Source organism: Ursus arctos, unplaced genomic scaffold (assembly GCF_023065955.2).
Source record: "Ursus arctos isolate Adak ecotype North America unplaced genomic scaffold, UrsArc2.0 scaffold_19, whole genome shotgun sequence".
Lineage (NCBI taxonomy): Eukaryota > Metazoa > Chordata > Mammalia > Carnivora > Ursidae > Ursus > Ursus arctos.
In genome coordinates this window covers 17926061-17942750 of record NW_026622863.1, presented here as the reverse complement: position 1 = coordinate 17942750, position 16690 = coordinate 17926061, and the positions used below count along the sequence as shown (strand labels likewise).

General features: G+C 38.5%; 1 protein-coding gene across 1 annotated transcript in view; it reads left to right on the top strand.

Annotated features, from left to right (window-relative positions):
* The window catches only part of CDH8 (cadherin 8), a 355394-nt gene that overhangs the window by 176947 nt on the left and 161757 nt on the right, over window positions 1–16690 (top strand). Inside the window, exon 6 of the mRNA XM_057314604.1 lies at window positions 13772–13939. Within this exon, the coding sequence (XP_057170587.1) occupies window positions 13772–13939 (168 nt within the window). The remainder of the gene's footprint in view (window positions 1–13771; window positions 13940–16690) is intronic.

Sequence of the window (16690 nt, the reverse complement as noted above, 5' to 3'; positions counted from 1 at the left end):
AGGTCGACAGTGGTAGGAGACCCTAGAATATTTTATGCCCATTGTGGCAGCCAGCATAAATAAAGGAAGACCTTGCCTTTGTGGTCAAAGCCCTTTCATTGATGTTGTGCCCCTCAGCCCTGTGTTAAAGCAATGGAAGCAAATTGTTGCCCCATGTTTCTGAAGTCTTGGGTTCTGATTTGGTGAGTAGGAACCTTACTCAGTCATACCTAGAAGTCATGCAGTGATCATTTGTTGCTGACCATGCAATGACCTCATGGAGCAAAGGCATGGTTTACTAATGAGAAACTTCTCTAAAAATTTGAGTTCGAGGGTGTAGTTAATTGGGAGATTTTTTTAACAAAGGCCATTGTGTTACCGTCTGTATTGTACAGATCCTTCACATCAGGGTTAATGGATCACTGGAAGTTCCCTGAGGGAGGTCACTGAGTTGGTTTAGCATCTCTGAGTTAGCGATTACGAAAAGCGCAACAGCAATGACCATGATTTGAAGCCAACAGGCGGACTTACCAAGCAGGTTCCTCTGAAGTTGGCAAGTAGTGATCATCTCGAATCTGCCAAGTGTAGGAGAGACAGGTTGGTATAATGGCAAGGCTGAGAGGAGCGTTAGGTCTATATCACTGTCTCAACCATGTTGAAACGCACAGAATATAAATCATTTCACCAAGACCACAGAAGTTCATGTTTCTTCATGTGTTAGTGGGAACTGTAATAGTTACCTAACTGGATGGTCATGAAGTGTAAAGATGGGGTGATGATGATTACTGTAATAGCTACGCAGGTGACTCTCTACTCTGTCAGTCACTGCGCTGAGCACCTTATCTACGCCTAGACTATATACCTGCGTAGGGTCCAACACAAAGAAGGCCCAGGAGGATATGAGGTGTTGCTCTTTGTATCACGAGTGATCATCACAGTCCTCCAGCAGCCGTGTGGTATTACTGGTAGTTATAGTGGGGGTGTAGTAGTGATCAGCCAATTACTATTCCATCATTGGCTAAATATTTTACATGCCTTATCTTCCTCAATAGTCATCTTAAGGAAATAACAACAACAAAAAACCATGAGGTAAGCACTATTTCTATGTAACAAAAGGAAAACAGGAGCTCAAAGATGTTAAGAAATTGCTCAGGTTACTTACCGTACTTTGAAGTGAAGGGGCCAGAAATCAAGCCCGTTGTCTGATATCAAATCCTGAGCTCTGAAAATGCCCTGTTCTACTTGCCGCTATCGCCAGGCCTTGATCCATATGACATGCTGTGTCTGACTGAGATCTGGGGCCAGGAAGTTCCAATGGAGCATGAGTAGAATCAGGGCCATTTTAGCATGTGAGGATTATATCCTATCAATTCAATTAAATTTTGTTTGGAGTGTCTGTTATGCTCTGTGAACAGTGTTAGGTGTTATTACGTGAAATGTCTGTTAGGTGGTTCTGTCTCTGTTTTATAGACAAAGAGACTGAGGTTCTGGGTTGAGGCGTTGCTTGACTGTTTTTAGACTCAGGTGTCAATCCTGGCTCCATTTCGTAGTAGGCAACTGTGCCTCCTGCACGTTATCCACTCCACAGCCCTGCCATTCTCATCTGCTTAAGTTCTCAATTGCTAGGAGAAAGCGTCCAATTTTTTAGCGACTTTCACTTTGCTTTTTTAAACCACCCATACTTATTATACGTATAATTAGTTATTGGAATTATGGCTTAAGGAAAGAATAGTGCCATCATGCTCTTCACAGAAATAATTCCACTTGATTGAGGAGTCCCTGGAAGTGTTTTCATTTAGGGGAAAAGAAATTTCACCTTAATTCCGAATAGGAATAATTGCAAGTATCTCAGTGTAACGCAGAATTGGCAATTTGAGTAGTATCATTTATTGGCTAGCCATGTGTTGATGCTATCTATGGTGGCCTGTGCAGAATTATTTGCTAGAAGAATCCAGGAGCGATAGAAGGGATGGTCCCTATACTAAAGTCACTCTGCACAGTGTGTGTGTAAAAATATTGTTAATTCACTTACAGCTATTTCACATGTTCTTCCATAAGAAAACGAGTATGGACGTGGCTGTGATCCACAGAGTGCGGTAATTAAGAAGTTATAGTTATTTAGTCAAAGAATATACTGCTTTGTAAGGCAGGAAATTCACATATAAGGAAGCAATTTGTACACATTGAGATACTTGAATGATCCTCAGTGTTCTGATTTAAAGCTTTCAAGCTAGCTGTTCTCTAGTAACAGTTTTCAAACAGAAATAGGGAAGGTCAAGTAGAGGTTAATATATGAAGTCTGTGAAGAAGTCATGACTGTCAAACAGATTCATGTGAAGATGCTGTAATAGCATAGAAGAAGATTGTTAGACAAATGTCTTGAGAAGTACTACGTAGAGATTTTTTGGCAAAAGGAGAGTATATTATTTTATTAACACATCATAACTAAGATTCGGGAGATCCAGATTTGGGTCTTTGTTCAAGACCTTTGTTTAGACCTGGCCGAAAACCTTTTTCATTGCTGAACCACATTCATAATCTCTAATATTCATGGGACAATAGATTTTCAACTAAGTTTTCCTTTGAATTATTTTAGGAAAAATCAGATGCCATGTTTCTCTCTACATATATGCAGATATATGTGCCAAGAGAAAGAAATAATAATGCAATTTCAAAACTAACAAGTATGACTAGAACATCATTGGTAAGGAATGTAGATCAAGGCTATGTTTTTTTCATGAATTCACCCTCAATTGATTCATGAAATGTTACTAGGATACATAGCTTATCAGTATCACCCCTTTTTCTGAGTAATCCTGGGACTATCTGAAATAGTAGAACACTGCACCACACATTTATACTGAGACATTTAATAAATACAAATGTCAATTATGAAATGGGCAAAATATCTAGAGAAACAATGAGAACCCCTAGGATCCTTAAACTGAAGGACACACTCTCCTCACTGGCGTTCATTGAAGTGGGTTATGCCCTTCCTCTTGGCAAACTGATGATGACACTTGAGATGGTATGGAGTAGCCCTTGATCCTCCCTAGAGCTGTGAAGGCAGCAAGACTTAAGTTCGAATCTTGACACCCTCTTCCCCACTAAGTGACTCTGCTACCTTATTTTTTATTTTATTTTTTAATTTACGTTTTAGTTAACATGCAGTGCAGTATTGGTTTCTGGAGTAGAATTCAGTGATTCGTCACTTACGTGCAACACACAGCAATCATCACAACCAGTACCCTCCTTAATACCTGTCACCCATCTAGCCCACCGCCCCCCCCCCCCCGCACCTCCCTCCTTCAAACCTCAGTTCTTTTTCGTTAAGAGTCTCTTATGGTTTGTTTCCCTCCCTCCTTTATGAGTGAGATCATATGGTATTTGTCTTTCTCTGACTAACTTAATTCACTTACCATAATACACTCTAGCTCCATGCACATTGTTGCAAATGGCAAGATTCCATTCTTCTTATGGCTGAGTAATATTCATTTGAGATATATATAGATACAGATACAGATATATACACACACCACATCTTCTTTAGTCATTCATCAGTTGATGGACGTTTGGGATCTCTCCATAGTTTGGTTGTTGATAATGCTGCTATAAACTCGTAGGTGCACATGCCCCTTCGAATCTGTATTTTTGTATCCTTTGGGTAAATACCTAGTTGTGGAATTGCTGGATCGTAGGGGAGTCCTATTTTTAACTTTTTGAGGAAATTCCATACTGTTCTCCAGAATGGCTGCACCACTTTGCATCCCCACCAGCAGCCAAGAGGGTTCCCCTTTCTCCACATCTTTGCCAACACCTGTTGTTTCTTGTGTGTTAAGTTTTGCTATTCTGACAGGTGTAAGGTGATATCTCGTGGTTTTGATTTGTATTTCTCTGATCATAAGTGATATTGAGCATCTTTTCATGTGCCTGTTAGCCATCTGGATGTCTTCTTTGGAAAAGTGTCTATTCATGTCTTCTTCCCATTTCTTAATTGGATTATTTGGTTTTTGGGTGTTGAGTTTGGTAAGTTCCTTACAGATTTTGGATACTAACGCTTTATCAGATATGTCATTTGCAAGTATCTCCTCCCATTCCACAGGCTGCCTTTTAGTTTTGTTGATTGTTTCCTTCACTGTGCAGAACCTTTTTACCTTGATGAAGTCCCAATAGTTCATTTTTGCTTTTTTTCCTCTTGCCTCCAATGATGTGTCTAGTAAGAAATCGCTATGGCCGAGGTCAAAGAGGTTTCTGCCTGTGCTCTCCTCTAGGATTCTGATAGTTTCCTGTCTCACACTTAGGTCCTTCATCCACTTTGAATTTATTTTTGTGTTATGTTGTAAGGAAGTGGTCCAGTTTCATTCTTCTGCATGTTGCTGTCCAGTTTTCCCAGTGCCATTTGTTGAAGTGACTGTCTTTTTTCCATGAGATATTCTTTCCTGCTTTGTCAAAGATTAGTTGACCATAGAGTTATGGGTCCATTTCTGGGTTCTCTATTCTGTCCCTTTGATCTATCTGTCTATGTTTGTGCCAGTACTATACTGTCTTGATGACTACAGCTTTGTAATACAGCTTGAAATCTGGAATTGTGATGCCTCCAGCTTTGTTTTTCTTTTTCAGAATTGCTTTGGCTATTCGGACTCTTTTGTGGTTCCATACATATTTTAGGAGTGTTTGTTCTAGCTCTGTGAAAAATGCTCGTGGTATTTTGGTAGGGATTACATTAAATGTATAGATTGCTTTGGATAGTATACACATTTTAATAATGTTTGTTCTTCCAGTCCATGAGAATGGAATACTTTTCCACTACTTTGTGTCCTCTCCAATTTCTTTCATAAGTGTTCTGTAGTTTTCAGAGTACAGATCTTTTACCTCTTTGTTCAGATTTATTCCTAGGTATCTTACTGGTTTTTGCACAATTGCAAATAGGATCAATTCCTTGATTTCTTTTTCTGCTCCTTCATTATTGGTGTTTAGAAATGTAACAGATTTCTGCACATTGATTTTATATCCTGCAACTTTGCTGAATTGACTAATTAGTTCTATCAATTTTTTGGTGGAGTCTTTCGGGTTTTCTACATATAGTATCATGTTGTCTGCAAATAGAGAAAGTTTGACTTCTTTCTTGCCAATTCGGGTGCCTTTTATTTCCTCTGCTACCTTATAATTGTAACTAAATGCCTCTGGTCCCTGAGACATCAGAATTATTAACATTGAGTGTTTCCACAGTCCAGTGCTGAGCCCCCAGAGCAGCTAGAAAAGCCCCCAATTACCATTTCATTTTCTGTTTGTCTTTCTTCCTCCCTCTTCGCTCCCATCTACCTTCTCTCTTCTGCCTTGTCTTGTTGTCTTCTCTCCTACATTTGTCCATACTTATTATGTGCAGGAATTATGTTTGGTTCTGGGCATGCGAGAATGAATGAGGCATGGTTCCTTTCTACAATGATTTACTATCAGAACAGGTTGAAATCATGGTGGAAGTGATGAAATGGAGAAGAAACATGAAAGTAAATGCTATGAGAAAGTGGCTAGCCGAGGTGCAAAAGATCAAAAGGAAGAGAGTAATTAGTTCTACCTCGGAAGGCTTCTCAGCCTCTGCAGCTTTACAGCTGGGCCTGAAGGGATGGATGGAATTTTAAGAGGTCCAGTAAAGGGCAAGGGTGGCCTAGGCTGCATGATCCACAGAGAGTGGTGAAGGCAGTAATGTTAGTGGAAGAATCTGAAGAAAGGTAAGTGTCTGGGGCATCACGGAAATATGCTATCAAAGGCATATGGGATGTTGTAGTCAAAAATGAGTTTGGGTACAAACCCTGTAGAGATTTGAATGCCAACAATAAATTTTGTCTGTCATCTGGAAATCACTGTGGGGACGTTACTATTTTTAAGTTGATGAGGGATGTTCATACTTTGTAGCATTGCTGAATATCATCTTTGTTTCTTATTTTTAAAATAAGGTAAGTTTATTTTAATTATTATTACCACTAAATTAATAACTAAATTTTATTTGCATACGTATGCATGTATATGTATATATTCATAAAATGTAAATACAAAGTTAAATATATATATATGTGTGAGTATATATATATAGTAAATATGTGTATGTAAAATAAACGTAAAATATATATTTACATATAGCTCTGTGAGGGCATCTATATCTGTATTCATATCTCTGTGTGTATCAAGTAAGACATTTGGCCTTTTTACTTCTCACGTGGTAATATCAACTTTAACGTCTTGTTTGGCAATTAATAACATTTTACATATAATACTGGTAAGCCTCAGGGAGTTTCAGTTATTTACCCAAGTTCACATGGCTGGTAGTATCAGATCAAAAATAATTTCTCATTTGTATAACCTCAGAGTTCATATTCTAAAACATATACTCCTCTGCTTTCCATAACATTGTGCTGAGAAATTTGGGGGAGGAGGCAACCTTCAATTCCTTCACAAAAACACATCACATTATCTTTGTTTCTATTCTCTGCCAAATTTTAAGCACATTATAATATAAAATAGTCATTTCATGTTATTTTTAAAATTTAAGAATTGTTATAAACATTTTATGTGGCTACAGAATTTATATAACACAATTTTTAACATCTGCTTAACATTGTATACATTTGATCTCTGTAAACTTCACCACTAATTTAATATTTCCCAACTGTTCCATATTTAAATTGCTTGATGTTTTAAAAACATCATACAAAAAAGTGAACATCTTAATCTAAAAATTTGAGACATCTGGAGAAAGGAAAATTAATAATATCCTTGGAATAAATTCTTAATTTTAAAAATACCAAATCAGAGTATATAAATAAGCTTTTGATTCCTGGTACATTTAACTCATTAGCTTTACAATTATATTGTAATATTTTACAAAAGCATGAGGAATATATGAGAAATCTAGTTTTTCCAAATCCAGACCATTCTGTTTGTCTGTCTTTCTATCAACCTATCTATCATTCATCTATCATCCCCTCTCTAGCTAACTCATAAGTTATAGTCACAAAGAAGGGGAAATGCACATTTTTTAAAAAGATTTTATTTATTTATTTGACAGAGAGAGACAGCCAGAGAGAGAGGGAACACAAGCAGGGGGAGTGGGAGAGGAAGAAGCAGGCTCCCAGTGGAGGAGCCTGATGTGGGGCTCGATCTTGGAACTCCTGGATCACGCCCTGAGCCGAAGGCAGACGCTTAATGACTGAGCCACCCATGCGCCCTGGAAATGCACATTTTTGAACCTCAGGGAGGGTAAAGAGGTTTCAAATGATTCACATTCTCCTTTGTGATATATCTGTGCAAGTTTGACTTTACTGCAGTTATTATACTGCCACTATTATTCAGGGGTAAGGTGGCCATATGTTCATGCAGCTCTGTTTGTATATCCTTTATCCCTCATTCATGACAGTGTATAGTACAAATCACATGGTTAGCAGAAATTGTGGGTACAGTATATGGTGCCCAAAAGGAATTTATCCCTGGTGAATTTGTATCACTTAATCTCATGAATGGGAGACCTTTTTTTTACAGATAGTAAAATGATAATTGCACATTGAATTGGCGAGAGTTTTGGGGAATAACAAAGCTCGTGGTTTCATAACCAGGATAATGTGTTCAACACGTCTTATTCAAAAGAGGAGTCTAGCACAGCATTTTGTATCAACGGCAATCTTTGAACGGCACAATCTAGGAGACCCGCAAAGAGTGAATTACAGTAATCAGCCTTCAAAATGACAAAGGAGTTAATCAGCATCTCCTTGCCTTTCTCTTGAAGCCTCTCAATCTGGTGATATCACAGAAATTATAAAAAGAAGCTTTCGTGACAGATACAAAATGCTTCTCAAATGATAACACCAAAGACAATGGTAAACACACATACAGACACACGCACACACATACACAAGTTTTAAATTTTTGAGATGACTGAAACTGGATTCTAATCAGAAGTACTCCCTGGATAATGAGACAGAAGGAACAGCTGTTGAGCACTTAGGAAGAACTTAAGGCCAGCCTAGGACTCAAATTTTTAAACTACTGCAACAAGGAAATCTCCATTCTATTGAATGAAGTTAAGATAAAAGCATGTATTTTAAATACAGGAGAATCTTCTCACAGTAGGGTAATGAATGCCATGTTCAGGGCAAGATGATTCCCCTTTTCCCTCCTTAGTTATCCTACCAAGTTTCACCTCCCATTTCACACCTTCCCGCCCCACTCTCCAGGGCCGAGCTCAAAATCCCCAAGTGAATTAAATTCATGGACAATGGGTTGTGCTCTTCCATTCTCAAGAAATTTCGGATTAGAATAGATTTTCAAAATTCAGTTCCAGGGAAGTTCTCCTAAACTGTGATTATGTTCCCTCTTCTGAATTTGCTTTACAGTTAACGCTACTGAGAATCCAGCAATCCTCCTGAACACCAACTGTGTTTTTGTTTGTTTTGTTTTTTCTTCTTCTCAAAATCTTAGAGACTCCTATTTTCAAGGAAAAATTTTGTCCCAAGGATATTCCATGATTCATCTAAGGGTAATGAGGTAAAGGGTCTACATATAAATACTAGGACCGTTACAGAGTTGGAATTTTATAAACGTCAAAGACAAAAGATGTAATATTTTTAATTGTATCAACTCCGAGTCAATCCTGATAATACCATGTTTAATTAGCGAAGTTGATTTTCTTTTTGGTGAGGCAGTTTATCAAATGCTTACACCAAAGAGTTTTACTCATTGCCCCAGAAGAAAGCATTTTGTCATGCTGCTTGCCATAAAATTGAAAACTCTATAATTTGTTGCCAAGTTGATGTAATGGAAGTTTAAACATAATATTTAAGCTTCTAAAAACGTTGCTGGGCATTGAAAATGTGTAACTATGAGCATGTGGGAAGACATGAGCATTAATTTTGCTTCACCACTTTGGTGAAAAAAGATGGATACGGTTCTTGTCTTGGGCAGTGGGAAGCTGTTTGACATCAGCACCATCAAAGGTGTTTTAAATTGGTTTATTTTTAGCTGAAAGTGTGTAGGGAGCTCCTGTCTACTGTTTTAAAATAAAAGTTGAAAATGAATAAAAATGCCATTTAACTGAGGATTTCAAAATGTAGCTTATAACATAGGTCAAAATTTTTGACTTCGCAAATCTGAGAGGAAAAATAACTTACTGTATTTTCTGCTCTGTGCAAGGTGGTATTTGATACCAAACAATACTTTTTAAAATAAGGAAGTTCTCTCTTCTGTCTATAAAAGAAAAGCCTAAAGCTTGGGAGAACATGTGAGCCAAAGCAAATAATTCAGGGGAGAAGTAGAGGCAACTTTCAAGGCACTTTTAAGTTACTATTTTAGGAGTTTATCATCATATTGCAACGTCTATGTAGGTGAAATGATCTGCCTTTGAATAGGAATTTTAAAAAAAGTTTTAATGACATGTGTACATATGCCCCAATACGAGGAGAAAAAAGGGAGGGCCAAGGGCACTTGGGGTTTTTCCTAGCCTGCTTTTACGGCTACAAGGTAGCAGGGAAAATGTTCCTGAAATTCTGTCTTGAATTTCCTAATGAGTCATTGCTAGTCGTGAGGTTGAGACTACAGGCAGCTCAGAAAGCAAGTGCTGTTCATTATACAGTTTGCACTGAAGCCAATGAAGTATGCTTCATGCCCTAAAGAAAACTTGGAGAGACTCCTCGCTTGCCTTAAAAATCAGAAAACCCACTCCTAGTGTTGTCTAAGAAAAGAGAAAGTGTGGAGACTTCTATGTGCAGCTTTCCAGCTGGATCGTCTTGAGCGACTTCACTTAACTGGATAGCTATTATTCTCTTTTTTTCTGATGGGGAAACAAATACCTGTTCTGCCACGTCAAGGGGTAAGGTGTTATTACATTGAAATACTTTTGAACTGTAGATATTTGTATAAGAATGACATGCTAGAAACATGTTTGACCCTTGGATCATGAACCGGTGTCCTAACCGTATTTTTTAGGGTCTTGGCAGGAATGGTGTGATAGAGGAGAGTTTAATGAAGGAACTATTGACAAAAGCTTGGCCAGGTTAAGAGAAACCATCAAGGGATAGCAGAGCACCCCAAGGCTAGCAGGAGAAGAAGTGCCATCATCACCCTAGGCCTGAGAGAACAAGGAATTGGGGCAGCTATCAGACACTATAAAGTTTTGCTCTAGCAATATTTGAAGATAGTAACCATAGACTGGCCGAACATATGATTGGGGTATTTGGAGAGTCTGGAACTTCAGCCTGCTATATCCTCTTCAGTCTCCTAGGGTAATGTATGTTGGTTGAGTCTAATGTAGAGTCAGAAAGGAAAGAAGTCCAGGGGTGCCTGGGTGGCTTAGTCAGTTGAGGGTCCAACTCTTGATTCTGGCTCAGGTCATGATCTTGGGGTCATGAGACCAGCCCTGCTTTGGACCTCCTGCTCAGTGGGGAGTCTGCTTGGGATTATCTCTCTCTCCCTCTCCCTGTGCCCCTATTCCCACTTGTGCTCTCTGTCTCTTTCTCTAATGAATGAATCTTAAAAAAAAAGGGGGGGGGAGTTCATTGAGGCAATCCATAAAGGACACTCTTCCATGCCAAGAGTAGGTGGAAAATGCTGGAAAGTGGATCTGGAGGGGGCAGTTGGAGGATGTTTAGCACTGTAACCATCATCCAGGTAAGCATTAAATAAATTCTCATTGGGAAGGAAAAAGGGGAAGGAAAATAGTGTAAGCCAAGAACTTTGCATGAGTTCTCACACCCAGTCTTAACATACCCACAATGGGAGGCTGATTATTATTTCCATTTGACAGGGCAAGATATTGAGTCCTGATGAGTTTAATAATTTGTTCTGGTCCCAAAGCTAGTAAGTGTGAGAATAATGTGAGAAAGGAAACTTGCATGACTTCAATATGAAGGAGCATTTAGAAGGGGACTCAAACTTGTCAATAGATATGCATATTCAGTAGTGTGAATACAGTATACCTTAATGGTGGAAAGCATAAACATTTCTTAATAGGTGGAGACCCATGGAGCTCTTATCCCATTTAAGCAAGTCCTTTCACCATAATGCTGCTCTCGTATTTTGATATAACTCATAGACATTAAACCCAGGTATGCTATTATAACTGAGCCTCCGAACTATTTTAATTCCAGGTTGTCTGAGAGACATCACGGGTTTTTTTTTTTTTTTTTTTTTAGATTCTCTCAATATATTTTAAAAAATGATGAAAATAATGCATACCACACTTTTCTGGGTCTGAGGAAATTGTAAAAATTCTTCCTCTGAAGTAACCCCAAAGGACTCATGTGTAGACTTCAACCCATCTGCTCATTTGAAAAAAGGAAAAAACAAAACAAAACAAAACAACTGCCGCCTTCCTTGGAGAATTATATCCGCTTCCTCTGATTATTAAACATTGTATGCCAACTTCCAAAGTCCAATGGATGGCTTTAATTCATGATGGCCTTAGAATGTGATGGTACCTAAACTTTACAAACATTCATGTAACTATCATGGGAGTAAGACGGTTTTCTAGTCCTTTCTACTGACATTGGACCCATAATGAAGATATTCTGAGTTATGGGATGTATATCCATGACAGAGTGGCCAGATTGGCATTTCATCATGCTAATGATGAGGTTTTGTTGTTATTGTTGTTGTTTTTTGTTCATATTTGTTTTCCCACATAGTAAACTAAGTCTACGTGATTATTATATGTGGTTATTATATATCTGTTTTTCTCTTCTGCTTCTTTTTGTTTATATTCCTATAAGTATGGTCTATCGAGTTGTATTTTAAGATGATCAAATCTTGAAACAAGACATCATATTGAAAGATATTATTATGTTACTATCAATGTTTCTAAATAAGCAGGGTTATTCATTAGTACTCCCTGAATGTGACTCTCGGATACAGAAGTGGTATCAAGGTGTAATAAAGTACATCGGGGCTCATGGCTCTTCCCGAACCCTGCACGCTGTCTGTCTGGGTGTATTAGATTTCCCTGGGCACTCTTAGGCCTCACCTGCTACTCGAATAATTCAGGGACCTGAACTCCTTGCAAACCTCTTACAGACAGATGATTTAATTAGAGCTTAAGCGTCCAAACAAAAAACAAACAAACCATGATTCCAACTTCAGAAATGGCCAAGAGAGTGGCTTATCCTCAGTTTGAATTGAACATGTCTGATATTCCTGGGGTTACTAATGAGGGGGGAATTATTTTTAATCCAGACAGTTTTCTTTAACTTGGGCCAGAGATGTAACACACATTCATTCAACGGGAATATTTTGGGCTAGTCACAATAATTTTTGTTACGGGCTTTTAGCAATATGGAGATGGGAGGTGTGTTTTGTGTGACAGAGTCAAGTAAAACTGCAGGACACAGAGAAAAATAAACATTGTAAGATATCTAATTGTTCTTTGAAGTGGGAAAAATTGAGATAACCGCAACACCCATTGATACGGGTAAACTTAAGTTACTGATTGTGTTTTCATAAATGAGTAGTTATGCAGCTGTAAGAAGTACTGAGTTGGGGGGCGCCTGGGTGGCACAGCGGTTAAGCGTCTGCCTTCAGCTCAGGGCATGATCCCGGCGTTATGGGATCGAGTCCCACATCAGGCTCCTCCGCTGTGAGCCTGCTTCTTCCTCTCCCACTCCCCCTGCTTGTGTTCCCTCTCTCGCTGGCTGTCTCTATCTCTGTCAAATAAATAAATAAAATCTTTAAAAAAAAAAAAAAAAGAAGTACTGAGTTGGATGTCTGTATGCTAACAAAAAAAAGATCTCAAAGATACCCATTCTGTGATAAAAGAAAGTCCTAGAACAGTGCCTATGTCATGGCCACATTTGTGGTCAAATGTTCATATGCACATATGTTCATTTGTATGCATATACATATATTGGCTTTGGAAATGTACCCACCCAAATGTTAGCAAAATTTATCTATAAAGAGATATGAGAGTAGGGAGAGGGCTAAATTAAGATTTTTAAAATAACTTCCGAAGTATCTACCCAAATTTTGAATCTTTAAGAAGAACATTAAATTATTGGTGAAACACATAGAGGGGCAGATGGATGAAACCCTGAAAATATATCAGAAGAAAAAACGCGAACATTTTAGCGCTGATGATGTTATATTTCTATGATTTTATGTTTTACCTCCTTTCTCTTTTCTCCTTCTTTTCATTTTTTTCCTAAATTATTTATTACTTTTACAATAGAGAAAATGTGACAATTAAAATATAAATGTGGTTGAATAGTACCTTAGGATTTAGACACTTGCCTATATTAATTCTGATTGGTGTTTTATTCATCTGAGTTGATCCTAATAATGCATTTATTTCTTTCATCTCTCCGATGTATTTATGAGCTTCAGAATAATTTATCTTTGACCTCAGAGCCTTCAAGCTATTTATGTATTTACTCCTCTTGTAGGGAATTGGAGTCTGTGATAAATTGTAAGATTCTTTCACTTCCAGGGTTTTCCTGGGTAGATGAGGCTATGTTATGATTTATACTTTAGTTTGGTAGGCAAGAGTATGCCATTCAGTTTACTTTCTAATGTATATTTTTGCAAGTTAGCCACTGATGTCTGTGACTAAAATCTTTCTCAGTGTTGTCATCGCAGATGCACACCAGTTAAAAGGAAAAAGAAAACAGAAAATTATCTGAGTGGGGACTTGATGTGTGCACGTGTGTGTGTGTGTGTGTGTGTGTGTGAGAGAGAGAGAGAGAGAGAGAGAGAGGGAGTCACACATTCGTTTTGAATGAGCGGTCTGTCTGAAAGTCATTCTCCCATTTTTCCCCCTCAGCAATTATAAAAACTGCCCTTCCCAACATGGACAGAGAAGCCAAAGAGGAGTACCTGGTTGTTATCCAAGCCAAAGATATGGGTGGACACTCCGGTGGCCTGTCTGGGACCACAACACTTACAGTGACCCTTACCGACGTTAATGACAATCCTCCAAAATTTGCCCAAAGTAAGTGACTTCCCTGCACTGGGTGAAAATCTCTAAGCATGATGTTTTCATTTGAACTTATGTCCTAATTTTCAGCAACACCAAAAAACTGATGGCAATCATTGAATGCTTATTATATGCAAGGTATGCCAATTTTTATATATATATATATATATATATATATATATATATTTATATTTATATTTATATTTATATTTATATTTATATTTATATATAAATGAAACATATGTATATAAATGGAACAACCAACTCTCCTGTCCTTTTGGTACTAAATGTATCCCCATTACAGATTTCAAAGAAATTGAGGAAATTTCCAAATATTCAATGTATAGTATACAGTGGAGCTAAGAATTAGAACCAGGGTGTCTGACTGCAAGATATGTGCTTAGTTCTCTATTTCGTGGTACCTCCCACTTAAGAACTTGAGAGAATGATTAGACAATAGTCCCACTTGTTGTATAAAAGAAACTGAACTCCATAGTACTTGAGGTGGGGAAAGCAGATATGCAACGTACTTGCTGAAAAAAATAAGCGCTCCTCCTTCTTGTGACTTCCTGTGACTCCTCTTTCAGCCATCAGTGGTCACTGACCTTACTTATCCCTCCTAAAGCTGTGCTCTGCCTCAGAAGCATCTCAAGAAAATTCTAGGCAGCCGCCATCAATGAATCAGGGAGATAATCATTATTTTCCAACTTTTTTCTACTCTCACAGTACATGTTCCCTTTCTTGTGAGTACTTATCCAAATAATCTGACACAGATGACTTGGGAAGGCCTTTCCGACATGGAGACTCTTGAGATATGAACGATGAATAGAAATTAGCTGGAACCAAGTGAAACCAGGGGAATGGGGAGTGGACATTGCAACTGGAGGAAGAGGATGTCCAAAAGCCCCGGGAAAGAGGGGTGTTTGGCCCCAGATGAGAATTAAAAGAATCTTACTACCATTGGAGTCTAGAGAGTTAGGTTAGGGAGGAGTTAGCCATACTTGGATTTGGAGTACCTTTTTAAGTACCATGATCTTTTTCCTAAAATCACTGGGAAGCCATTAAAAGGTTTCGCATTGTAGGTTAAGTAATAAAATTAGATTCTAGGGAAATCAGAGAATGTAAAATCTGGTGACCTTCTTCCAATGTGTTCTCCACACTGCAGCCGCTTGCAGAGCGTTCATAAGCATTCATGTGAAGAGTGAAAGCAGAGCTAGCAAGCAAGGGTGGTCACACTGGAACTGGAGAAAGTATATAGATGTGACAGATACTTGAGAGTTAATGATAACAAAAATCTAAGGATACATTGCATTTTTAGTCACATTTCTGCCATGAGACATTACATGCATGCAGATGCTATTTGCTCAGATAGGGAATACCATAGGAGAACCTGTTTCTGAAGAGAGAAGAGTAGGGAGAGAGGGGGAGAGGGAGAGAGACACATGTGGAGCTTGAAAATGACACATTTGAGGTATCTTTGGGAATTTATCAGCAGAAAGAAATTCCAAGGTAGAAATAACAGAAAGGATGAATTTCATTAGCAATTGTAGAATTTTCACTTCCGGCCGTGCATAATCAGATAACAGTGCCACCCTTTTTAACCAAATTATTGAAATGGAGGGTACTATTTCTCCTCTCCTTTCCCCGGGTCTTTTATTTGCTTTTCAGTGGCCGTAATAGTTAAGGCTGTACTATACAACTCTCTCAGAAAATGATTGTTTCAATTCAGCGATAGCAGGCGAGTTTCAAAAGTGTTCCCTTTCTTAGGGGTAATAACTGTTAACTACGGTCACGCTGATAGAGATGAGTGAGCAGAATAGGAATGGATAAACGTTCCATTTGCGTGGCTTCCCAAGGCTCACCGATGTAGGACTAGCAGCAAGGTGAAGCCCCTTGCTGGCTTATTTACTTAATAAGCATACCTAGAGGGATCATCTCAAACCTTACCTGGTATATAAAGTTTGAAGGAAATAGAATCATTATACCAATTATGAGAGAATTGGGAGACCCGTGTTTGACATGTGGATTTTCAGTGCCTACCTTATGGTGAAACTATTTGGGAAACATTTTTGTTCCCCAGTGCCATAATTTCATGATTCTAAGAGACATTTTTATTTCATCATTAAATAAAAGTGTGTTAGTGCTGGAGGAAAACCTTACCCATCATCTGAAATAATCTCGTTAGATCGGGTAAAATGAGCCTTCGTTCGTCCTAGGGACTCAGTGATTGAGTTCCGACTAGAATTAGGTAATGTTCTCCAGATTTAATTTTTCCTTTTGGTTTATAGCTCATCGAATATTTATTTTTGTCCCCTTGTTTTGGTTGCAGTGGGACTAAAACTTCCTGGTTGTCTTGAGTTTGGGTTCCCCCGAAACAGGCACTGAGACAGGAATTTGATTATAAGTAGTTTATCTTGGAGATGATCCCAGGAATCGCCAGTAGGGGAGTGAGGATGTGTGAGAGAGAAGGATAGAGAGCCAATAAGTGCATTATCAAGCCGGCTATGACTGTGGGGGATTGGAACTTGATCCCGTTGGGGAAAGTCTGAAACACCGTAAATAAACAGAAGAAATAGCTCCAGGTTACCCTAGCAGAGAGGGGAGGAGCCTGGCATTTTATATCCCGAGTTGTGTGAGTCTTTGAGGGCTGCTTCTGTGAGGGCATTAATTTTCTGGTAGTTCTGGCCTGACAGGCAGTGGGTAAAATGGGTCCTGAAGGCCAGAGAAAAGCCTCAGGCAAAGAAATGTGGGAGTTAGCAGTTAGGT